At 36.0% G+C, this 26,762-nt stretch overlaps 1 protein-coding gene across 1 annotated transcript in view; it reads left to right on the forward strand.

Moving 5' to 3' along the window:
* The window catches only part of LOC107507102 (SLX4 interacting protein), a 171,297-nt gene that overhangs the window by 1,962 nt on the left and 142,573 nt on the right, over positions 1-26,762 (forward strand). The window contains exons 2-3 of the mRNA XM_016138102.2: positions 14,780-14,835; positions 16,705-16,801. Coding sequence (XP_015993588.2) covers positions 14,780-14,835; positions 16,705-16,801 — 153 coding nt within the window. The remainder of the gene's footprint in view (positions 1-14,779; positions 14,836-16,704; positions 16,802-26,762) is intronic.

Genomic DNA, 26,762 nt, shown 5'->3' on the forward strand with positions numbered 1-26,762 from the left:
AAATGCTTTTGTTAAAGTACAAAATGGAATACAATTAATGAGTCAGTTATTTGTATAAATACCCATATGTGCAAATATATAGCCCCTTTCCCAGACATTTTTGGGTTGTGCCATAAATACTAGTTGTGTTTGTATATACTTCTCATTTATTCATTTGATCAGTACATTTATTGAGTACGTAATGTGCACAGGGCCAGAAGGAAGACCTCTCATGGAGTTTACATTGTCACCTTGACAGCTACAAGGTGAGGGCAAGTAACAGTACAGACATACCTTGGAGACATTGGGGGTTCAGTTCCAGACCACCACAAAAAAAGCAAGTGTTGCAATAAAGCCAGTCAGAAGTATACTTTTTGATGATGGAGAGTCTTGTTTTTCATTTGTTAAGAAACAAAACAAAACAAAACCCCAACACCTGTGAGGCGCAATAAAGCAAAGTGCAATAAAATGAACAATGCCTGTATTCTGTGGTTCTTAGCACTACTGTACTATACAAACAACGAATAAAATATTCGTTTGCTCCTTCCTTCTCTCCACCCTCTCCCCACACATGCTTTTTTCTCCTATACTAGGAACTCATTACTTGGCTCCTGCCCATAACCATATTTGTAGGTCAACTGGCTAATTTTACAACCAATATTCAAGTTAGGTAGGGACCTAACTTGCATTGGCACCACCTGGAAGCTTGTAAGAACTGGTCTCAGACTCCATCCCAAGATCCACTGAATCAGAATCTTCCCCAAGAAATGTACCCTAAAGTGCAAGGAACATGTTCAGGGCATCGAATGGACTAAAGATAAAGATGGTCTTTTTGCAACCCGTTTCTTAAACAATTCACAATTAATTGTTATTTTTTTCCATGTTTTAAATACAGTGGACAATATGGCACGTTTTTCTGTACTTTTGCCCATCACCTTGATGTCAGGATGCCATTTAGCATTCTAAAAAGTTGAAGAGAATCTATCAGTCCGGTATGTTGTTATGTAACTTCTATTATGACAACACCTGTGTGCATATTTTTACTTTTAATACATGTTGAACTCAAAAGGCTGCATGTGTTCAACAGTTCAGTATTGATTTAGAAAACCTTGGGTCATGGTTTAACAAAATTTTTGTGGTACCTTGTGTTCTGTGAATATGAGGAAGAAAAAAGGTATTTCCTAAGTGTGATATTCATTGCTTCTGTTTTCACATACAGAGACATTTTGTTTTATTGAGCTTCACTTTATTTCATTTCACAGTTACATTTTTTACAAATGGCAGGCAAGACCCCCGCCCCCCTTCCCACCAGCAAAAAGATTATGACTTGCTTTATTGCAATACTTGCTTTATTACAGTGGTCTGAAACCAAACTCACAATATTTCCAAGGTATCCTGTACTAGGCCAGTAAGATATTTTTTAATGGTCTTTTTCTTTTAAAATAGTTTTATTAAGGTATAATTGAATTGTCTTACAATAAACTGCACACATTTAAAGTGTGCAGTTTGATGTGTTTTACATGTAGGACCGTGAAACCATCACCACAATCAAGATAACGTATCTTTCACCCCCAAAAGTTTCATCTGACCCCTTGTAATTCCATTGGCCACTATCTTCTAGGCAGTCACTAATCTTTCTGTCACTCTAGATAAGTTCCTATTTCCCAAGATTTTATCTCCTTGGAGGAGGGGTGCATCAGGAAGGAACGTCTGGCTTCTTTCACTTATAAGTGAGCCATTTTTGTTTTTGCAGCTGTCAATAGTTGATTCCTTTTTAATTGCTGAGTAGTATTCCATTGCATAGATATATTATAATTTGTTTACACATTCACCAATTGAAGGGAATTTTCAGTGTTCATTTTACATTGCTTTGTTCTTCTCCAGCTTATTTGAATTGGGAGGAAAAAGTCTTAATTACTTGGTAGCCAAACCTCTTCATAGAATGAAACCAGAAGGTGACAATGATAAAATGTGTTTGTATTTGGACTTTACCTTTGCCACTGTGCAATTTTTGAATTAATGTTTTTCGGGTGTAACACGGGTGTCATTTTAAGCTTCATTAATTCTTTAGAGTCTACTATTTATATATTACTTTTTAGAAATTGAAAATTCATGCACATTAAGTAACCTACTCATTAGGCATCAAAATAGAGATCGATGCAGCCAAGCCTAAAATATCATAAAACTCCCTTTCGTACCTAAATCATGAGTACTACTCATATTTAGTGTTGATGTAGGTACATTTCCAAAGTCTTTTTGCATCTGTTATAGAAAAGCAGTGCCTCATGTTTATTATGGTATTGACATTTTGTGCTTGAATAAATCAGAGCTGGTAACTAAAATTGAATATCCTTTGTGTTAGTTATAGGATAATAAATAGAAGATTGCATTTATAGTATCTTGGGCATTTAGAAATTCAATTGTGTCATTATTTTGATTTATTCTGTAGTTAGAAAAGATTGGATTTTTATTTTGTAGTTTAAAAAATACTTTTAATTGACATACGATAAGATTTCTCTTTGGTGTACAGTTTCATGAGTTTTGACCAGTGCTTTGATTGTGTAACAGCCATCTCAGTCAGGATGCAGAGCGGATCTACCACCACACCCCTTCTGCTACCTCCTTGTAGTGACCTCTCACCACTCCACCCTTAGCCGTGAAAGATCTCTTTTCCATATCTATAGTTTTTGCATTGAAAGGATTGATTTTAAGATGATCGTATTAGTGATTATCAGAAGTTTTTTCCTATGGAGAAGGTGCCTAGAAAACAGTAGTTATCAGAGTGGGTACAAAGTAGATTAATTATGTGTTGTCTGCAGTGCCATCTATGTTTATAATAATTATAGTTAACAGAGACCGAGCACCCACTGTGCACCAGGCACTGGGCCAAATTATACATATCTGATCTCACATAATCCTTAGGGGAACCTTGAGATAGACACTTGTTATCATAGATAAGAAAACCAGAGACTTAAAGGAGTTGATTTGCTTGTGGGAGGTCACATCTAAAGAGGCTGAGTTTGAATGCATGCCTGTTTTGCTAGAACTGGAGGACTTGACTGCCCTACACATCTATCTATGCCTATGTCTGTTTCTGATAAAGTATTAAAAGTTAGATGTTGTCTATTAGTGAAACATTCTGTCCAACTCTGGGTGGGGATTTTCCATGAGCACTGTAGGAAGGAGAGGCCCAGATCATGGGTCAACTGAGTTAAGGGTGTAGAGTGACTCAAAGGCAGGATGGTTCTGTGGAATTCATTGTGGTAGAACAGAGGTCCCTAACCCCTGGGCCGCAGACCAATACCCATCTGTGGCCTGTTAGGAACCGGGCTGCACAGCAGAATGTGAGCAGTGGGCTAGCAAGCCAAGCTTCATCTGTATTTGCAGCCATTCCCCAGCGCTAGCATCACAGCCTCAGTTCCACCTTAGATCATCAGCATTAGATTCTCATAGGAGCACCAGTCCCTGGTGCCAAAAAGGTTGGGGTCTGCCATGTAGATTTCAATATTTGACATTTAAAGACAAAAGGAAAAAAAAGTCCTTTTTTTCTTTTTCTTTCTTTCTTGTTTATTTTTGGTGTTGTTGTTGTTGCTTGACATTATCCTCCTTTCATTGTTGGAACATCCCTGTATTTTTTTATTTTGTTTTTATTTTTTCATTTTACAAGCCAACTTTGCCTATCAAAATTAACATGAATGATGAGAAAAGGTTATTCTTTTTTACACTGAAGTTGCCTTTTCAATTTTTATCTAGGTTGTCACTATCAAGACCTTTGCCCATTTGTCATTTTTCTTTGTAAATTTTTTAAAGTTTGTGATTCTTTTCTTAATACTTCTTTTTTTGTGTGTGATAAAATTGGATGAGATGCGGAGAATGAAATGATTTCTCGTTCTTGAATTATAGTTGTTTCTTCAGAAGTTCCAGGCCTTTGTTGGTTTCAGTTTCTGCTCCCATAGCTAATGAAAGTTTTTAAGATGATAGGAGGAAGTATAATTTTCTTAATAAAATTTGAAATCCAGAGATTAGAAACTTGAAGTTAATTTCTGGTCTTTTAAATCTGGAGTGGTGCTTTGGCTTGCGATATAGGCCAGCAGTGCTAAAAGGAAGACAAATGTGAATTTCTGAGTGCCTTGAATTTTCCCACAGAATAATCTAGAAGGTCACTGACTTTCTTTATTAGAGTTTATCTCTGCTTTGTATTTAAATGACAGGACAATCATGTGATATTGTTTAATCTACTTCCATTACTCCCCAGAATTAATTTTCTTAAGGCTCTTAGGATCTTTCCCTCTCTACTAAAGACATACATGCACACATATTTTTGGTGGGGTCATATGCTATCAGAGTCCTATCTTTGTGAAACAATGCCTGTTTTCACACCAGAGAAAGTGGACTCAGGAAATGAATAGAGGATTAGACAGTATTTGTAAGATTTATAATATACTTTAACTTGTCAGTATGCTGATATAAATTATATGCAATCATATATTTGCAAAGTTGACCTTTTTGTCCTGAACATCTTAAAAACAGTCAACGAAATAAAAATTCCACTGAATTTAGACTCGAATTGGCAACCTTGATAGCAGGACTTTTTAAAATTTATGTTTTAAACCCCAAGCACTGAGCGTTCTGCTCCCTCCTGAAAGCAGCTTTAAGGGCCTAGCAAAGTAAAATTTTAAGATGCGTATTTGCTTTTTTAATGATCAGTAAAACAAGTCTAGAAAAACCTCAGGATGTCCCCAGATTGAAAACTTAGTTAATACAGAGGCTAACAGTATCTTTTCTATTCAAGTAAATGTGAGAATGTCAGTATTTTAAAGACAAGAAATTATGTAGTGAAAAACTCACATTTATGGTCTAAAGTTAAACCATACCTCTGATTTATTGCCCATTATTTTTAATACAAAACACTTTGATCATCTATTTACATGTATATATGCATTACAACTCTCAACTTTGGCTTCATGATGTGTGTAACTTAAAGGTTATTTATGTATTGAAATAGGTTAACTGCTTTGACCTTTAAAAAGACTTAATGTGGAGTTTGGTGTTTGAGAACAGTAAAAATGCCTTAGATACACAGGTATAAATCTAAAAATATAGTAACACAGTCTGTAGCTGCTGATTTAGTAACGTCAAGAGACTCAAGTAAGCAAACTTGATGCATATCTGCACCATGCACCAGGTATCAAAGAGGAAAAGAATGGACCTCAGGAGGCTTATAGTCAGGTGGAGGAGAAAGAATGAGGACCAGAGTTATGTGTAATTCGGTTAGCTAAGGTGCAGATGGGGCCCAGAGAAGGGAGCTGTTCACTGGAGATACAGAGAGCTCCAAGGAACAGGTGGCATCTGAGCTGGGTTTCAGAGGATAACTCGCCTTAGGAGAGAGGACATTCTGTAGTGCAGCATGCCTGGGCTGGCATGGGGAGAGCTGGAGTGGCATGTTCAAGGATACATATTGGAGTTGGCTATGTGGAGGCTTTGAGGTTGAAGCTGTGAGGTTGCCTGAGCTGTGATGTGGAAGTGTGGACAGGGGCTGACTGCGGACCTGTGGTGCTAGGGGGCACCCCAGTGAGGCTTTTTTTAGTTGGGGACTTCTGCTCAGGTACCTCTAAGTCATGGTTTCGGGGATGGAGAGTACAAAGATGGAGACAGGAGGTACTTTAAGAGGATATGGTTGTGGGAAACCTTCAGGATAACCAGCTCTTTGGGGTCTGCGACCTCTTAGTATTACCAGGTAATGATTTTTTCTTCCCATGAACTAACTGTGGCTATCATCTGCAATGTGTGCCTGCATTAAGAGAGCAGAGCATGTACTGTCCCCAGATTTCCTGGTAAATGCTCTTTCTGTATTTAGACTTCATACTTCTCAGCTTTTATAAGAGAAGAAGGTAAGAGACTCACCATTGGACATTGCACAGTGGCTGTCAAGGCGTAAGTAGTAGAAGGGATCAGGAAACTCTCCCACCTCTATTCACCACCCCTTTGCAAGAGGCTTGTCTGGAACAGGGAACCTTGTTCTGTATTTCTGATGGGTCGATTTATTTTGGATACTCATCCTAGATATGTTCTCCTGGTTTGTGACTCCCTCCCTCATTTCTTTATGTGTATTTTGATGAACAGAAGTTTTAATGTTCTAAGCTTTTCATTTTGAAATGGTTATAGATTCACAGGAAGTTGGCAAAAAAAAGGAAGATCCTTTGTACCTTTTACTCGATTTCCCCCAATAGTAACATCTTCCATAACTATAGTGCAAATATTAAACTCAGAAAATTGCATTAGCACAATCTACAAAGCTTAGCAGATTTATCCAGTTTTGCATGCATTCATTTAGTTCTGCGCAGTTTTATCTCGTATGTCTATTTGTGTAACCAACACCATAATCAAAATATAGAATACCATCCCACTACAGGTTCCCTTCTGCTACCTCTTTATAGTTACATACCCCTCCCCCACCCCTAACCCCTGGCAACCACTAATCTATTTTTCCATAATTTTATTATTGCAAGAACATTATATAAAAGGAATCATACATTACATAAACTTTTTAGTTTGACTTTTTTTCACTCAGTAGAATTTTCTTGAGATCCATTCAAGTTGTCACATCTATCATTCTTTTTTTTTATTGCTAAGTCATATCCCATGGTATATCTAGATATACCACAGTGTGTTTAACCCTCCACCCATGAGAGGACATCTGAGTTGTTTCCAGTTTGGGGCTATTATGAATAAGTTGCTATGAACATTTGTGTATAGATTTTTATGTGAGCCTAGGTTTTCATTTCTCTGGGATAAATTCCTAGGAATGAAATTTTTGAGTCATGTTAAGTGCATGTTTAGTTTTATAAGAAACTGCCCATCTCTTTTCCAGAGTGGTTGTATCACTTTTACAGTCCTCCCACCAGCAGTACATGAGAAATCCATTTTCTCTGTACCCCCACTGACGTTTGGTGTTACCACTAGTTTTCATTTGCTATTCTGGTAGGTATATAGTGATAGCGCAGTGTGGTTTTACTTTGCATTTCCTTGATGGCTAATAATGATGTTGAATGTATTTGTATATGCTTATTTACATACATCCTCTTTGGTGAGATACCTGTTCAAATGTGTTGTCCATTTTCTGACTGAATTGTATGTTTACTGTTGAGATTTGAGAGTTCTTTATATGTTCTAGTGTGTATGTACTTTGTTGGATATGTGGATTACAAATATTTTCCAGTCTATTATTTTAATTTTAATTTTAATTTTAATATAGCCAATCTACCGTTTTTTTTTTACTTTGTGGTTTGAACTTTTTGTGTCTAATTATAAACTCCTTTCTTACTCTGAGTTCATGATAATATTTTCTAAAAGGTTCTAATTTTCCACATTTGAGTTTTTAGGCCATTTGTATTTTGAATTTTGTCTGATGTGTAAAATAGTTGTCCAGTTTTATTTTTTTCCAAGTGAGTAAGCCATTGTTGGGCCACGATTTGAATGAATAGTCTCTTCATTTCCTACTGATCTGCACTGCTCCTTCTGTCATTTTCATAAATGCATGGATTTGTTTCTGATCTATATAGCCTGTCCCTTTAACTTGTTTGTTTACCCTTTGCCAGTACATTATTTTATTTGCTATAGCATTATACTAGTTTTGCTATGTCTGGTAAGACAGACATCCTCCTCTGTTTTTTTCTTTTGTTTTTCTTCTCTCAAGTATCTTTGTCCTCTTTGCTCTTCTTCAGATTCTCCGTTCAAGTTTGTGTTTGGATTTATGTTAAGTCTGAAGATCAATTTGAATTGGCTGTGATTTTTTCCTTTTTATACTGCTCTTGTCTGGTTTGCTATCAGAATTTTATTTTTATAAAAATTAGTTGGGAAATAGATTTTCCTCTTATTCTCTCCTCTGCAAGAATTTATATACTGGCATTATTTGTTTCTTGAACTGCTTTTGGATTTTGGGTCGTAGAGGTTTAAAATGGCGGAGACCTTAGAGGCCAAGCTTAACAGCATTTTTTACTAAGGCAGAAAATTAAATGCTGAGGCCCAGATCCAGAGGGTACTTTCTAAGGTACCATGACTCAGTGATTTCATCCTGACAGAAACCCTAATCCTGAAGTAAAGCTAACAGCCATTTTATTTTCTGAGACAGAGGGCTTAAAGCCTTCACTCTGAAGTCCATGCAAAGTCATGTTAGAGAGGCTTGAAAAACATCCCATGAGCCTGATAAACTTGATCCCCTAGGTTTCTAGGCCCATATGATTAAGCTGAAGAACCCATAGGGGACAGGGAGCCACACAAGATAGACACTCTCACAGCAACCTAACAAGCTCCACTGTGGAGCAGCACTGTGTAGGAACCAGAAGCCCAGAGGGTTGTTAATACGTCTCTTGCTCAGTGTGGTGATGCGTGATCATTGTCGTCTGGGCTATCGAAGAAATATCCAGTATGTGATATTTTTATGAAAGTCATTAAAGAGTCAATATATTTTTGGAAAATTTTCCTAAAAACAGCAAAAGTAAATGGTTTCATGCATACATGAGTCAGCTTCTATGATCTGGAACATTCTTTCATCCAACAGACATTTCTTAAGCATTCCGTAGTATTCAGCTCTCCTCTGAGGGCTGTTGCCCTTTGAGAACCTGTTCCTTCCATGATGGGTTAAGTATGATTTTACCATATTTATGGCTTAGCAAATTGCTTTTGTTCATTGTTTATTTCAGATTTCAATTTACCCTTTAGTTCATTTCCAGCACCTGTGCCTAATGCTCTAATGTAATAAAGGAAATATGCCCTCTTTATCTAAAACGACTTTAGGAAATATGCAGGCTCAAGGTCTGTGGCTGTCCAGATGTGTTATAGGCCTTATATTGGTACACTTTATTTATTTATTTTTGTCTATAAAGCAGTGTGCCATGTCACATAGCATAATGGTAAATTAAATTAATTCAAACTACATTTTTTTTTTTTTTTTAGCTACAGAGTTCCTTTCTTTCTTCCCTCCCTCCCCTCTCCCTATTTTTCTCTCCCTTTGTTTCGTAGAAGAGAACCACCACTCATGTAGCTTTTCTTGAAGTCATACTCTGTGTTGGTTACTTGTGCCTTGACAGGGGACTGAGGGAGGGAGGGAGAGAGGGAGGGCACATCTAATTTGACAGCCCAGTTAGCAATCGACCGTGGCATTCTGCAGGTGACAGATGGTGCTAGTTTGCCCTCAGGGAGCTGACAAGACTCTTCTCTCTCCGTTGCTCCTCAGCTGTGAGACCCTGCCTATTCTTCCAAGTTCTCATGAGGGCAGTAGATGGCAGGGCTGGGAATAAATGGTTTGTAGGGTCTCTTTTGGTCCTAAAATTATGACATTTTGAAGCTCCAAACATTGCGGAAATAAATGAAAATATTATGTACATTGAGAGGCGGAAAGCCATATGGTATTAAAAATATTCAAAATGTATTATACAATTCCTCTTTCTCATGCATTCTATTTAACATTAGCAGACCATATTACTTTATGTAAAAATATATGCATTTCAGTCCTAGATTCCTATAGTTTACATTTTTGAAATTGGGTTTTGATGATACTTTTTAAAGAATCCAGTCCTTAAAAAGTAAATGCAGCTGCTCTTTACCAATAAAAGTAAAAAGAAATAAAAAGATTATTTTTAAAAAGAAGCTACTAAAGCATTATTGTACATCGAAAATATAACCACTGTAATATGGCTTATAATCTATCCAACAGCAGATATGGTCTGCAAGCCTTGCCACAGCCTTCCACGTGGTCCATCTGTTTGTTGGGAAAGGAAGGGCATATGGGAAAACCAGTGCATAATTAAAAGATAATTAGATCACACATGCTTCAGCTTTGGTTGGGCACTTCCTGACAAAATTCCTTCTCATTTTCTTTGTTTAGCTGAATCACTTGAGTATCCTGAGTAGCCTCCAGTGAGAGATTCCCTAAATTCTTGGCAGAAGTTTTTCAAGCCCAATTTAATATATTGAAGGGGACTAATTTTATGTTTATCAGGCTTAAATAATATAATTTTAAGGATATGTCTTAAGTTTTTAGGACAATCTTTATAAATTGTTTTCAAACACATGTTCCTGACTTTCTAGGAACTTACTTTTGTCATTGATATCTGTGTCTACATGGGCTTGCTAAGAGAATAATATAATTAAATTATTTTTAAATCACATGCATTACAAGAAATAAATGATTAAAATGATTTAGGGTTCAGATAAAGATACTTTTGTCCATTTAAAAAATTAGAATCAAATGTTACCAGATTTTTAAAAATTACTAAATTTGTCAGATTTTTAAAAAATCTTCATTGACTAGGTAATAGTAATCGTTAACATTCATTGAGGGCCTAGTGTTTATAAATTATTATACTGAGGGTTTTAATATGTTACTTAGTTCTTTCAATAATTTTGATTTAGATATTACAATCTCTATTCTATAAATAAGTAATCTAGGACACAGATATAAGTGCTTTTCTTATAATAAAACCAAATACTCTCAAACTGTGCCGTCCATTATGGTAGCCACTGACCACAAGTGTCTGTTGAGAACTAGACATGTGTCCAGTCCAAATCGAGATGCACCGGAAATAAAAAATGCCCATCTAATTTTAAAGACTTAGCTGAAGCACTAAGAATGTATATATTTTTATATTGATTACATGCTAGAATTATAACATGTTGGATTTATTGGCTTAAATGAACTATATTATTAAAATTGATTTTACCTGTTTCTTTACCTTTATATTAAATGCAGCTACTGTAAATTTTAAAATTTTATCTGGGACTTGTGTTGTATTTCCATTGGACAGTGCTGCTCCAATAGTATCTGTGCACATAATTTAAACAGGCAGATAGTTCCATGCATAAGGCTTGTGAATTGTGGCATTCTTATCACCCCATTCTTTCCTCCATATTTGCTCTTGCTCTTCAAGTTGGAGCAGTGTTTGGCATTTAAGAAGTGGTTCCATGTCACTAAATTACTTACTGTATTTCTACTTTATTATTGTTTTTGTAGTTATCATTTTTTTAAATTGGTTTTAGACTTTCCTTCTGAAACATTCTATTAACATTAAAGAGAACTTTTGCTCGCTTTAACCCTTGTACCCTACCATATACATACATATATACACAAACTTCCCCATCTTTGTAATATTGTTGTAAATATGATATTTGGGTCAAGAGTCAATGTTTGTTATCATGATTCTAAATGCTAATTGTAACTGAGTTGTGTATGAAGTACTCTTTACTTTTTACTTTCCGCACAGTTTTTGTTTTTCATGGAATCAGTAATTGCCTTGTTATTATTTAGTTGCTTAGCTTTTCATGTACCTGTCCTAATTCAATGTCATATTCTTTACCAGTTGTCTAAAATTCATCTGCATGCATGTAGATACTTAAGGTGCATCTCCTGGAGTTTTGCAACCTGCTCTAGGCTGCACTGATGGTTTTTTCCTGGTCAAGCCCACGATCTCATGTAGGAATTTCCTCTACCCTTTGCGTGTCTCAGCCTTCCTGTTTCCTGTACCTTCCTCTTTTCTGGTTAATTTCCTCATTTTGGTGAAGCACATCTTTAGTACTTTCCTGAGAAAGGGTGCCTGAGTCTTAAATTTTTTAAGACCTTTCATGTCTAAAAATGTACCCCCCTCACCCATGTTTAAATGCAATTGGAGGTTAGAAACATTTTTCTTCAGAAATTCGAAGATATTTCTTCATTGCCTTTTAGTCTCCAGAGTTGCTTTGTGCAATCTGGAGCCAAAGAGTCTCTCACCCCCTCCCCCATTCCCTCTCCCCGACCCCACCCACACACATTTTTTAAAGATTCTTTTTGTCATCAATGTCTAAAATATTACTGTGATATATGCCCCAATATGGATCTTCTTCCATCCTAATTTTCATGTGTTGGTCCTCCTATACTGGTTCTTTAATTTATTCTTTCTTATTTTTTGTTGACATTTCTGAGTGACTTACTGAACTTGATCTCTCAGCCCTTCTCTTAAATTTTTGTATTTTAGCTATCGTAGTTTTACGTTGTTGTTTTCCAAAAGTTCCTCTTTTTTTTTTTCCGTTATTTCATGGATGCAGTATCTGCTATCTTCCTGATATTAATGAAGTTTTCTTTAAAAAATGTTTCCTTCTCTCTGCATAGTCTCAGTTTCAGCTAGTGGTTTTTTTTCTGTTTGTTTTGCTTTCTTTCGTGGTAGAATCTTTCCTTAGATGGCAGGTAATTCCTGGTTGTTTACTTGTATTTGACAGTGGATCATTAAAAAGATCAAAGTCAGTTCTACACACAGATGTGGGGCTTGTGAATGTGGACTTCACTTCAGAGCCATCTCTCTAGGCTGTTTTTCTTGGATAACCTCTGATGTCAGTACTTTTAGACTCTGACTTTTAGGTTAGTCCAGTTCCCCCAGTGGGATGGTTTCAGTCTCCTATTTGGAGAGGCTAGGCTATTCAGGGTTCTCCAGAGAAACAGAACCAATAGGATACACACACATTTACACACATGTATGTGTATATATATACATACATACATATATATATGCATTTCTCTCTATATATTTATTCTAGGAATTGGCTTATGTGATTATGGAGGCTGAGAAGTCTCATGATCTGCTCTTTGGGAGAATGAGGGAAGCCAGTGTGTAGTTCAGTCTGAGTCCATAGGCCCAAGAACCAGCACCACCCCTTCCTTCATCTTCTTGTTCTGTTGGGTCCTCAGTGGATTTAGTGATGTCCACCCACATTAGGGAGGGCCATCTGCTTTACTCAGTTTACCAGTTCAAATACTGATCTCTTCCTTGAAATGCCCTCACTGACGCAGCCAGAAATAATGTTTAAGTAGTAATCTGAGAATCCCTTAACCCAGACAAGTTGACACATAAAGTCAACCATCACGAGGGGCATGCAGGCTGGAGAATGTATTGGTAAGTTTGTAAAATTTTCTTAATTTCTCGTTTTTCAGTAGGGTACCCTCCACCTTATCCTGTGCCTGGTGTTTTCCAGACCAGAGATCCTCTATCTGACCTTCTCCAGAAAATAATTCTCCAGGGTTCTATAGGATGGGAGAAAGCAGTTGCCTGGCTCAGCACAGTAAAGTGGAGTAGAAGTACTTATTTCTTTTATTGGCAAATAATATTCCATTGTGTTTATATACCACATTTTGTTTATTCATCAGTTGATGGACATTTGGGTTGTTTCTTCTTTTTTTTTTTTTTTGGCTATTATGAATAAAGCTGCTACAAACATTTCTATATAAATTTTTGTGTGTTGTTTTTGTTTGTCTTTTTGATTTTAGCTATCCTAGTTGGTATGAAGTGATATGTCATTGTGGTTTTGATTTGTATTGATGATTTATGATGTTGAGCATATCTTCATGTGCTTATTAGCCATTTGTATATCTTCTTTAGAGAAATATCTATTCAAGTCCTTTTCCCATTTTTAAATTGGGTTATTTGTCTTTTTATTGTTCAGTTGTAAGAATTCTTTATATATTTTGGGTGTGAGTCCCATATCGAATGTATGATTTGAAGATATTTTCACTCATTCTATGGGTTATCTTTTCACTTTCTCGATAGTGTCATTTGAAGCATGAGAGTTTTTAATTTTGATGAAATCTGATTTACTAATTTTTTCTTTTGTTACTTGTGCCTTTGGTATCATATCTAAGAAACTACTGCCTAAGGCAAGATTTTAAAAATTTACACCTATTTTTCTTCTAAGTGTTTTATAGTTTTAGCCCTCACATTTAGATCTTTTATCATTTTTGAGTTAATTTTTATGTGATGTAGTAGTCTAACTTTATTCTTTGGCATGTGGGTATTCAGTTGTTCCAGCACCATTTATTGAAAAGACTATTCCCCCATTAAATTGTCATCGCACGTTTTTTAAAAATCAATTGACTATAACTACTCTCAATTTTAGTCTTTTGATTTATGTGTCTCTCCTTATGCTAGTACTATACTATCTTGATTGGTGTGGCTTTGTTGTAAGTTTTCAAATGGGGAAGTATGAATCCTCCAACTTTGTTCTTTTTTGGAGATTGACTATTCCAGATCGCTTGCATTTTCATATCAATTTTAGGTTAAGCTTTTCATTTTCCTTTTTTTAATAAGCTTTTCATTTTCCATAAAGAAGTCTGCTGGGATTTTGATATTGTATTGAATCTGTAGATCCATTTGGGGAATATTGCTCTCTTAACAATATTCAGTCTTCCAATTCATGAACATGGGATGTCTATCTATTTACCTGTCTTTGTTAATTTTTTTTAAATTTGAGATGATCGTTTTTTTCTTTCAGTCTTAATATAGTGTATTATACTGATTAATTTTCAGATGTTAAACTAACCTTATACTCCAGGGATAAATCCGACTTGGTCATGGCATATAATCTTTTAAATGTATTGCTAGATTTGGTTAGTAGTATTTTGTTGAGTTTTGTGTCTTTATTCATAATGTATATTGGTGTATAGTTTTCTTGTGATGTCTGTTTGGTATTGCTATCAGGATAATACTGGCCTCTTAAAATGTTTAAGAAGTTCTTCTTATGCTTCTGTTTTTCTAAAGAGTTTGTGAAGAATTGGTATTGATTCTTTTTTAAACATTTGGTAAAATACATCTGGGCCTATGCTTTGTGGGAAGTTTTAAAATTACTAATTCAATGTATTTTTGTTAAGACCAGTTATAAGTGACCATTCATCTTGCAAATACCTATTGATATTTTATTATTCACTCAACCTTTCTCATATAATATTCGTTTAGAGAGTTTGGTATATCTACTTATAATTTTCTTATTTCTTCTATTAAAGGTCTGTAATTACTCTGGACTAAGTAAGCCATGGCATCAAAGAAATTTGCTGTTAAAGTAAGTAACACTTAATACCCTTCTTTAACTCATTTCCCCTTTGCCCCGAGAATACCCACTGGTGGCACTTGCGGCTGCAGTGTTTACCCCGAGATAGCTCACGGATTACATTCCTACCCTTACCCCCCAAGTTTGCCATGAAATATCTCACTTTTATTATTATTTTCTCATCTCTCTACTATATCGATAGTCTTTGGAAACAAATGACATCATTCTACTTATATACAGCATTCTGATTGTGATATTTCCAATTACAAAATATAGTAATTCTTGATCACTGAAAATGTAAAATACTAGAAAATGTAGTATTCCTATGTGTGATGTTAAATTAACTCTGGCAGCAAGCTGCACTTTTTTTTTCTAAATGGGGGAAATTATTAATCACTTTCTAATATAACTGAGTTCTACGTTAATTGAAAATAGAAGCTCTGAACTTCTACTCTAAATTTGGTACTCAACTGAAACCTTTAGGCAATTGAAAATTTGCATGTTAAGAATGAGATGGGGAGAAAATTAATAGTTCATATAAGAGTTATGGAAGTTTCTTGCTTCAGGTCTTTTGTAAGATGCCTTTTAGTCATAACTTGGTCCTTAATTTTAAAAATTATCATTCACGTGGCGTTTCCATGGCATTGTTTTTTATTCCAACAAAGCAGATAAAAATAAATGGGCATCAATTGTTGCACATGCTGAATGCCAAGAGAGAGTTCTGCGTGGCTGACATCTTGCTTTCTTCTTATTAGTGTCTCTTTATCCCTTGATGGTTGGGGCCGGGACCCTCTCAGGTGTGGAGGTGTGAGAGGATCATGTATGAGGGAGGGAGACCGGAAGAATTGATAGTGAGTGTAAGGTTTAGGAGATGCTTTCATATATGTTGTCTGTTCTTTAGAACATTTTCTCTATGCTAGTGTTATATTAAGTATGAATTCAAAATACCAAAATAGACAACTTAGTTAACCAGATCAGATATTACTTAATATTGTAGTTATATCTTTTTAGCATGCCACTGCTTATTTAGATTTACAGCATATTTACAAATTTGATTGCTTACAAGTATTTTTATATCTCTATGTTGTATAGTATTTCTTTCTGTAAGAGAATAAGTTGTGAACTTTCGCTATTTGCCTAAATGTATTTTGGTCTTACTGTAAGAAGATGTATGTTTTAGAATTCCAGGTTGAGCATTATTTTCCCTCAGTACTTTAGAGATTTGTTTTATTGTCTTCTGGAATATATTAATGCAACTACAAAATATTTAATTATCAGTTGATGCTTAAAAACCTTCCAATTTAATGGCTTAAAACATGTTATTCTTTCTCATGATTCTGTAGGTTGCCTTGTATCAGTTGGGTAGTTTTTCCTTTTGATGTTGCCTGGGGCTACAATTATCTGGGGAATCGGTCCAGCTAGAACATCAAAGATAACTGCTCACAGGGCTGTCAGTTGATACTGGCTGTGGTTTAAATCACACCTGGGACTGTTAATCCTTGCCCTTCAAGTTCTCATTTATGTGGCTACTCTGTGTAGCTTGGGCTTTTCCTAACATGGTGGCTGAGGTTTGAGGGCTAGTGTCCTAGAGCAAGAGTCACAAGAAGAACTCTACTTTGTCAGTCCTCTGAAGGCATCCAAAGTCTCAGATGCCACTTCTGCTGCATTCTGTTGGGCAGAGCATTCTAAGGGCCAGCGTCACGGAAACTGCAGTTTACAGAAAAGGGAAGAATTGTCGGGGTGCATCTATGGAGACTAGTTACCGGAGAAGTCTGCTGTCAGCTTCGTTGTGATTCCTTTCTTGGTTATCTGTCTTTTCTCTCTGATTGTTCTTAAGATTTTATTTGTGTGATGTTCTGCAATTTCACAATTAAATCTCAGGATACAGATTTGTGTTTATCTGACTTGGGATAATATACATCTTCATTTGGAAGATTCAAGTCTTTCATCAATTTTGGAAGATCTCCATTGTTTTCAGGTACTACTCTTCATTCTTTTCCCTGTATTATCTCAATTTTAGCCATGTAGAAATTGGAACTCTTATATCAAGTTTGTTGAATAGTTTCATATAATAGTTTCTTATGTACTGGAGTGCGGTGATATTAGCTTGTCCAAAACTGAGCCCTTGCAGACTGTCTGCTCATAAAAGGACTGGGTCTCTTGCAAAGCTCCACCAAAATTGGCTATTGCCTAGAGGGAAGAAAATTTTGGTAAACCACAAAGTTTGGACATTAGCTCCTAATTATGCTATAGATGAGTCTATTGATTTCCAAGTCACGCACAATGATGTGGCAACTTCCCCATCTTACAGGTGACCGGCAAGTCTTGGAACCTAGCTCTCAGATTATGGCAGTCAGAGGAGTTATCTCTACCATGAGTATCAAGCTAGCAGGTTAGGGATAGAGACGGGGTTCTGATACATTATATAGAAGTTTGTGCACATCATGTTGTGATTGTGTTTCTGCCTCGCATCATACCGGCTCGGGGTCAGTGCTCCCTAATCATGCAGCTCAAAAGCTGTGCAATCCCATTCTGAACGTCTGACATCCCACCCTGCCAGATTGCTGTTCCCTACCATAGAGTGTCATGGTTAGCAGGGGCGTGCACATCTGCTACTGATGCTGTCACCATGTGCCTTTTCTGATGAACACTGCTCCAGTAGGCTTGTATGAGTGCTGCTTGGCCACTTGCCTCTTCCTGTTTCTCTTCTCTTTATGTCTCTTCGTTGCATTCAGGGTGCTTTTTATCAGACTTCTTTCAGTTTATTAAAATCTTCTCATCCGTATTTAATCTGATGTTTAATCTGCATTTAATCTACTCTTTAACTTATTTATTTTTAGTCACTGCATTTTTCATTTCATAATTTGAGTTTGGTTATTTTTTTAAATTCAAATTCTACCAGTTTTTTTTATATACTTGTCCTATTTTTTAAACATGTTTCCATGTCCTCCTTTTATCTCCTTCATAATTTTAATTTATTTCATAGTCTGTTTTAGATTGTTCTATTATTTACACTACTAAGTGTGGCATATATTGATCGTTGAAATTGCTGGATTGTTTATGTGTATAATTTTTAATTATGCTCTCATTTTCAGTCACATCACATACACGCACACACTCACGCGCGCGCGCGCGCACACACACACACACACACAAGGATGGAAAGACCTGTGAACCCCATAGAGCAGTTGAGCAGATTCAAGTTTACTTCTGCCAGAGCCATTGGCATTTCAGTGGTTTTGGAGCAGGTTTTATATTATTTTCATGGCTTGAGATTCCACCACCTTGTGGGTAGTATAACTTTGCAGTGCACAACAGAGTCTGGCATGAGGTTGGTGTTTTTAGTATTTTCCAATATTTTCCTAGCTGTTCTTCTTTCCTCTCCCTTGTCCCAAGACCCTGGATAGATGGCAGGCTTCCATGTTGTTTCCTTGGTCAGTGAGTAGAGATTTTTTTTTTAGTTGCGTTTTTCATGAAACATGCAGTTTCTCAAGAGAATGAAGGAAAATGCTCTATTATGTAGTTCCAGCTCTAAGAAATTATGGACAAACTAACCCATATGAATTGGAGAGAATTATATGAGGATAGCTACAAATCAAAGTTTTATTTGTGTGTCAAGCATTATATAGAGAAGTGAAGTTGAAGTTTTTCACAACTCTGGACTTAGCTGGAATAAGTTCATTTCTAACTCCCTTATCTCTTTTGGGTGTCAGGATACCAGCTCTCAGCTATCCTGTCTCCCAAATATTCTGACAGCCAGGCTTGAACCTTCTGAAGGGATAATTATTCCCCCGCCCCAAACTTTGTTGAGATTTAATTGTCATATAACATTATGTAAGTTCAAGGTAAACAATGTGATGATTTGATAAACACATATGACGAAATGTTTACCACAATGAGTCTTAACACATCCTTCACCTTACATAGTTACCATTTTGTTGTTGTTATGCTGAGAACATTAGGATCTGCTCTCATAGCTATTTTCATATATATAATACAGTATTGTTAACTCTAGTCACCATGCTATATATTTAGATTCTTGAGACTTATTTATCCTATAACTGGAGGTTTGTATCCTTAGACCAAGATCCCCCCTGCTTAGCCCCTGCCAACCACCATTCTACTCTGTTTCTATGAGTTTAATGTTTTTTGATTCCATATATGTGAGATTATACATTATTTGTCTTTCTTACTGTCTAACTTTTTTCATTTAGCATAATGCCCTCAAAGGCTGTCCATGTTGTGGTAAAAGGCAGAATTTTCTTTTTTTTCTTTTTTGGCTGGATAATATTCCACTGTGTATATATATGACATTTTCTTTATTCATCCATCAATAGACACTCAGGTTGTTTCCATGTCTTGGCTATTGTGAATAGTACTGCAATGAACATGAGTGCAGGTATCTCTTTAAGATAGTAATAATTATCTCCTTTGGATTATAGCCAGAAATGAGATTGCTAGATCATGTGATAGTTTTATTTTTAAGTTTTTGAGGAACTACCGTACTGTTTTCTATAGTGGCTGTGCCATATTTACATTCCCTCCAACCCTGCACTAACCAAGGTTCCCTTTTCCCTACATCCTTACCAACATTTGTTGTCTTTTGTCTTTTTGTTAATAGCTATTCTGACAGGTGATATCATCACATCCTGGTTTTGATTTGCATTTTCAAAGAAGTGATTATCGAATAGACTGTTAGGGATTTATTAATTTACTAGTCTTTTCCAAGAATGAACTTCTGACTCTGATTTTTTTTTTCCTGTAGTATACTTGTTTTCTTATTGATTTCTTATCTTTATTATTTCTTTCCTTCTGCTTTCTATGATCAAATTTGCTCTTCTTTTTTCAGCTTCTTAAGGTAGACGCTTAAATCATTGATTTTGATCCTTTCTTGTCTAATATATACACTTTAAACTATAAATTTCTCCCTAAGCATTTTTACTTATATTGTATCTCTCTTGTTTTAATGGCGATACAGTTAAAGTAGGGACTTCATTTTTAAAATAAAAATATTTTTTAATTTTCATTGTGATTTCATTTTTGATCAATGGGTTATTTAAATGTTTGTTATATAGTTTCTAAGTATTTGGGAATTTTCTAGTCATTATTTTGTTATTGGTGTTTAGCATAATTTCTCTATTTTGTTAAATGTTCCATAAGTAGTTGAAAAATGTTAGTTTTCAGTTTCATTGAACTCTGTGTCACTTAGGTCATTTGTTAATTGTATTGTAAAAACCTTATGTGTATTTACTAATATTTTTATTCACTTGTTCTATCAGCCAAGAGAGGTATATTAAATCTCCATCTATGGATTTAGAATTGTCATTTCATTGATGTTTGCTTTGTATAGCTTGAGGCTAGGTTAATAGGTAGGTACAAATTATGGTTGCTCTTTCTTTTGAATTGAATCCTTAGTCATGATAACATGGCTAGTCATATTTCTTAACTTGAACTCTGCTTATCTGATATTAGTAGAGCCTGTATTTGAGATCCCTAACCAAATATGTGAGTCCTCACTGGATTCCAAACTCTAACAAGTCATTAAGTCCCATCCATGTACATGAACTTTTCAATCAGCATAGAAAACTTGAGAAATATAGAGAGAAAAAAGTGAATGCACAAATTCAGGGTCAGAGAGATTCTAGGGAGCAAAAGAAGACTTTTAAAAACACCCATCATTAATACGAGCAACTAATTGTCTATTACAGTGCAATAAAGCTGAAAAAAAAAAACCAAATAAACAAAAAAGGAAGCTATTATAGACACATAACAAGATCAGGTTTTTGTAAACAAGGGAAATTCCTGAGAATAGGAAAGAGCTCCTATAAATTAAAAATGCTTAATAGAAATAATTCACTGAAGTATGGGAAGATGGTTGAGATATACTGCCCAGAAAGTAGAGCAAAAAGATTACAGAATAAAAAAAATTGGGGAGAAAGCACAAGAAAATTAGAAGGTATGAAAAATTGGAGTTCTAGAAAGGAAAATAAAGAAATTGGTGGAGAGGAAAATCATGAAAAAATAATACAATGAAATTTACTAGAAATGATGGACAGAGTTTCTCTTTGAAATTTGCTTTGAGTGGGTACCCAACAAGATCAATGAAAAACGGTTGTACCAAATCATATCATCTTAAAATTTCAGAACACTGGGAATGCATAGAAGATCCTAAGAGAAAAACATCCCATACAGGGTATCAAACTCAGCAGAGCCTTCTCAACAGCAACAACTGGGGACAATGAAACAGGTCTCTCAATAATTTAAGTATAATGATTTCTAACCCATAACTCTCTTCACAGCTCAGCTTTCAATCACATGTTAAAGTAGAATAGAGACGTCTTCAGAGATGCAAAGTCTAAAAACAATTTCTTTCCAATGTATTCTATTGTAGGAAGGAAGTGGTTTTCTAGCATGAGAGGATAACCAGAGAAAGAGGGCGATATGAGATCCGGGAAATAGAGAATTTAACAGGTGAGGGGCTAAGCAAATCCCATGATGATCAAGCTGCCTAGAAAGCAACCAGTCTGACTAGAACAGGACAGAGGGTTCCATAAAAGATGTCTCCATCAAAAAATGAAACAAATAAAATACCTTATGTATTAAGAGATTTTGTTTTTTGTTTTTGTTTTTGTTTTTTAGGTCTGTCAGAGAATGTGGGAATAATTTAGTAATAGGAATACAGGAAATTAAATAAAAGAAGACCTGTAAGCAAAGTAAAGATTTTGCAAGGTGGGAGAGTAAGCATAATGTACTACATGGCTCTGCTTTGAACAAAGGGTACATTTTATATACTGTTAACTCCAAAGTTTGAAAGACTGGGAAGGAGATGTGTGGGAGGCTGGGTTGTAAGCATTTCTTCACTTTCAATAGAAAGTGTGTAAAACAAATAATAAGAAATTATAGTATAAACATAGTATTTGGTAATATGATGGTGAATACCAGATCAAATGGTTAAAGTTTTCCATGTGATTGCTCCCAGAGAGTGAGGGTTGCGGTGGGGTGGTAGCAGGATGGTGCAGAAGAGGCCTGTTTTTGATATTTTAATCTGTATATATACATTACTATGATTTAAAAAAAAATAAATGGATAAATAAACTTTTACAGAAGTTAACTTTTGTGAATTTTCACATAGATGCATCTAATTTTGACTCTCTGGGTTGAAAAATACTTGGCTACAGCGCGGTTTCCAAAGTAACAGAAAACCAACTGAACACACAGTAGTTTGCCACTTGCATCTCAGTTGTTTATTTTCTAACTTTCCATGGAATGACTTTAATTATCAATGCAAGCAGCAAACAGCTTATCCTTCTTCAGATGAAGACAGGGCCTTTTTTTTTTTTTTTTTTTAAAGAAAAAAAAAAAAAATTGTCTAGGTCCTAGCCTTGAACTCTTAAGCCAGAATTCCAGGAAATGGCAGCAGTGGTGAGATGAGAGAGTCCTTGGAACCACAGCTTTCAGGGTCCCTTGACTTCTGGGCCACTGAAGCCTGTGGTAGGGAGATATGTCCTATACATTAGTGATTCCTTCCTCAGTTTAAAGTAGTAGTGACAGTAAACACATGTCTCCCCAAGTCTCCTTAGTGATCTTAATTTTAGCTTTGCACCCACCTTAGTGTTTTAAAATTTCCAAAATGATAAATTCTTTAGGGGCCAAGGGTCAGCTGCTTGTTTTGTAAATGAAGTTTTATTGGAACATAGCCATTCCTATTTGTTTAGATATTGTCTCTGGCTACTATTATGCTACTATGGCAGAGTTGAATAGTTGCAACAAAGACCTCATTGCCTGCAAAGTCTGGAACATTTATATATTTATAAGTGCTGATTTAGGTATACACATATATCTCTTAAAGCACATCTCAGTTCCTACTGGCCACAGTGCTCAGTATGCACACGTGGCTAGAAGCAGATTTATTGGATATCACAAGAGTCTAAATTTGCATCTTTCTGTACATCTACCTCTTAGCACCTTGTCAGAGTAAATTTTCCATGCAGTTACCTTGGGGTAAACTGGCTGCAAGGGTGGGTAAATTAGCAAGGCTAAGTCAAGGCTGTTTCTTTTCAAGTGGAAGCAAGAAATAGACATAGGCATAGACATATAATGGTATTAATCATGAACTTTTATTCATTAAAACACAAAGCTTTAGTGAAAATAAAATAAATTTGAATAATAAATTACTGTCATGTTAAATAATATGCATGGTGTCTGAAAAGTTTATGGGCCCATCCCCTGCTTCAAAAGTATATTAAGAAGTATATATATAATGTTGCCAAGTTTCAATTTAAAATTTTCAACTTGGGTTCCATTGAAGCAGTAATATGAACGGTTCCTACCTCATTGTCTTTGCTCGTAGATCATGTCCTTTGCTTCCTGCATCTGTTTTCTTGGATTAGTTAGGTATTATACTGAAGTCTAGAATTCTTTTGGCTATAAAGCTTACTCTGTTGCTGCCCTTCCTCCTAGCCCACTTTATTGTGGGTGGGAAAATTTTTGCTGGGAAGGCTTGATTAATTAGAAGGGATTCCTGGCTTCCCGAGATGTGGCAGCCTGGGAAGGTTACAGAGCCTGGCTTGGTGACAGGCTAATCTGTATTTAAGGAAAAACTCGGACCAGCCAGATTTCCCTGGAATGTAGATCTGGCTTTGTCTTCTTCCACAGGGAATGTGTGATGACCCCATCCTCCTCCTTCCCACCCATTTCAGGAGACTTAAAGCTTTAACTTCTGCTGTTGATAGTTGTCCACTTTTTAGAGTAGGGGATTGGGGAGTGAAGGTAGAGTGGGGAGCTGAACTTTTGGGGTAGGAAGGTTTAGGATTTTATTAATGTTAATGAGGGGAGGAGTGATTTTACTTTTTTTTTTTTTTAAATCTCCCTGAATCTTTACTATTTATATTTTTCTTTCCACTACTTTGTAGCAATTATAGTTTTATATTCTGCTCTGAATTTCAGTTAACTTTAGTCTTTGCATTCCTTAGAATAACCACAAAAAGAGAAATATGTCCAAGAATTGACAGTAATTTCCCCTTTGTAGTAAAAGTAAAAGTGAAGAGCAACACTTTGAACTTCCACGAAAAGAGAGAAAGTTGAATAGCAAATGGGCTTTTTGTCTTGCTGTTTTGCTTCAGTGAATAACTTCAATTCTCTGACCTAGGTTTTCAGTTACCTAAAGTGGAATGTGGTACTGACTTTGTCATCAGTGCTCGCTTGAAAATAGATGCATTGGTTTTGTGTATTACATTGAAAAAAGAAAAAGATTTTATGCAAGTATTTCCATATCAGTTGAGTACTGAGTAATGACTTTCTACTGGGTTTTAAGCACTCATTAAACTGAACTGTCTTAACAGAATAAATCACAGTTGTTTTAAATGGTTACTTTTTTTTTTTTTTACTAGAAATGAATTTGAGGAGTGTGCAACCTTTATCCCTAAGAATATTTTTACAAAGGCATTTATCTTTGTGAAATTTTTCAAAGTGAAAGAAGTACCTCTATATTTCTTTTCCTGGTAATTAAACTCTTCATATTCCAATTCCTTCTTAATTCTGTCCCTTGAGGAGCTTTAAATTTTAAAGACGTATAGGATCAGTAAGAGTTTGACTAGTTGTTGATGACATGCTCAAACTACAGTAGGCTGCTTTTCCCCCCCCTCCCCCCATTGGATGTTATCTGTTCTATTACATTTGTGCATGCCCCAAACTGTTCAAGTATAAATGTCTGCTGATTACATGGTAGAATCAGAATAAAATTCACTAAAGTTCACCAATGGTTACCCAATTGATTCTGCCTCAGGCTTAAAGCTTTTAGGTACCTTCTCACTCAATAGGGCATTTGTTCTGAGTGTTGAGGACTTTCAAACAGACTTCTTACTTGATCTAAATGAAACTTCTTTTTCAAGTGTTCTCTCTGCCTTTCTGGCCAGACCCCCAATTTTCTGGACTTCATTTTCCTAGTTCTTTCCCGTGTGTATAAGCTCATCTATTCTTTTTTTTTTGGATGATTAGAAAGTGTTTAAGTACAGCCATGACCTCTCATCGTCTTTTCAGTTTTAACTTGTCACCTGCCACCATGAAGTCTTTGCCTAAATTGATCCCTAAAACGTCAGACTAAGAATTCAGTTTGTCATAGTTTTCTCCTATACTGGTTTATGCTTTAAATTACCTTCATAATTACTTCCTGGGCTCACTCAATTATGATGTCTCTGTTCTTTATTTGTAATACCTATTAAATGCATCCACTCTCTGTAGAGTATCTTGGACTTGCTGCTTCTCTCTTCCCTTCTTACAAATTCAGCCTTTATTATTTTTATTTGTATTTCTGCATTAATCTCTGCCTTTTCTTGTCCTGTCTAGTTCATCTAGGCAAGTGCCAGGATAGTACCATTTTCATCGTTACTTCCTTACTTGATAAATCAGAGCAATTCCTTTTGTTTGATAAGATGTAATGAAAACTCTCCAGCTAGATTTAAGACATTCTGGTAACCATTCTCCCCTTCCTCTTTAACTTTGACCCATGTTTTCATGTTGGAACTTAGGAACATGGTCTATCTATTCCTATGAAACTGATGTGTTTGCCTTTCCTGCAGTAACCTCGCTGTAGCTTTCTCTCTTCCTGTGACCTCTCTCACCTTTTCTTCCTTGGTCTTTGCCCATCAGTTTTGTCCAGGCTTGACCAATGACTCGATTTTCCTTTGACACACAAGCCAAACTTTTCTCATACTGATGACCCTCTCGCTTTGTTCCTTTGACCACCATGTGCAGCTTATGTTGTCATGTTTTTTATATACACACTTTTACAAAATACTATCCCAGCCACATTCTCGGAGAAGGACTTGTGCTCTGCTTATTTGGTATCCACATAGGCCTGAGTCATCTGGAGCATTTCTGAGGTACCCAGTACCCTTTACTATCCTTATTACAGAGATGACAGGTTTCTTCCCTCATGGCTCATGGAGAACAAGGAAGTCACTCAGGCTTGGAGTTACTTCTTACTTCTCTTTTTTTTTTTCCAGTTCCAGACAGAGAATGTTGCAATCTTCAATTTGCGGTATATTTCTTTTCTTAAAAAAATTTCAGCTCAACCTATTTTTCCTTTTAGGAGTCTACAGTTCCACTTTGAAAAAAATTTAAGTAATTCTTTTGAAAACAGCTTCTGTTAATAACCGGAATGGCAAGGTGTAATGTTTGCTTCTGTGTGTCCTTTAGGAAAGGAAATTATTTCAGGATGATAATGTTAATTATTTGGACATTATTATATTTTAGTTTAATTAACACCTTAGTGCTAAATCTTTATACTTTTTTCCTCTCAACATACATACAAAGCATGTGCTTTGTATGTTATTTATCCTAGTACAAAAAATAATTCTTAGTGGAAGAGTAGATTCAGGATCTCTCACAGCTGTGAGAACTCAGTAAGTTCCTTGGATTCTCTCTGAGGGCTGTAGAGGGCATCATTGTTCCATGTTTTGTAACGTGACTGCAGTCATCCTGATCTAAGGAAGCACAGCAAATAAAGTGCTTTCAAAATCGCTGGCTCATTCCTAAATCATCATGACATCCTAAATGCCTGTGTTTGTTTGCCTGGGAGTTTTGTGCACGCTCTCATCCACAGCCTGTTCCGCCTGTGGGTATTTACATTTCTCTGTCTTACAGTTCTCCTCACCAGGAAACAATACCTTTAACTGCAGCAGGAGGAAACAATCACAACAACCAAACTATCCAAAGTGGCTGAGAGAAGGCATTCTCAGAGTGATAAGAGACTGCCTCTGGCGTGCTACCTTTTTATGCTACCTTTTTAAATTCAGGACCGGAAGTGATGGGCTGAGAGGGAAGAGCTCCTTTTTCCTTGGAAAGCTTTGGAATCCTAGCACTGCCCTGGCCTAGCAGTAAAGGCTGGAGGGGTTCCATTGGGACTGGGATGAAGTCCTTGCCATCTTGGTGTTATCACA

Source organism: Rousettus aegyptiacus, unplaced genomic scaffold (assembly GCF_014176215.1).
Source record: "Rousettus aegyptiacus isolate mRouAeg1 unplaced genomic scaffold, mRouAeg1.p scaffold_m13_p_12, whole genome shotgun sequence".
In the NCBI taxonomy this organism is placed as follows: domain Eukaryota; kingdom Metazoa; phylum Chordata; class Mammalia; order Chiroptera; family Pteropodidae; genus Rousettus; species Rousettus aegyptiacus.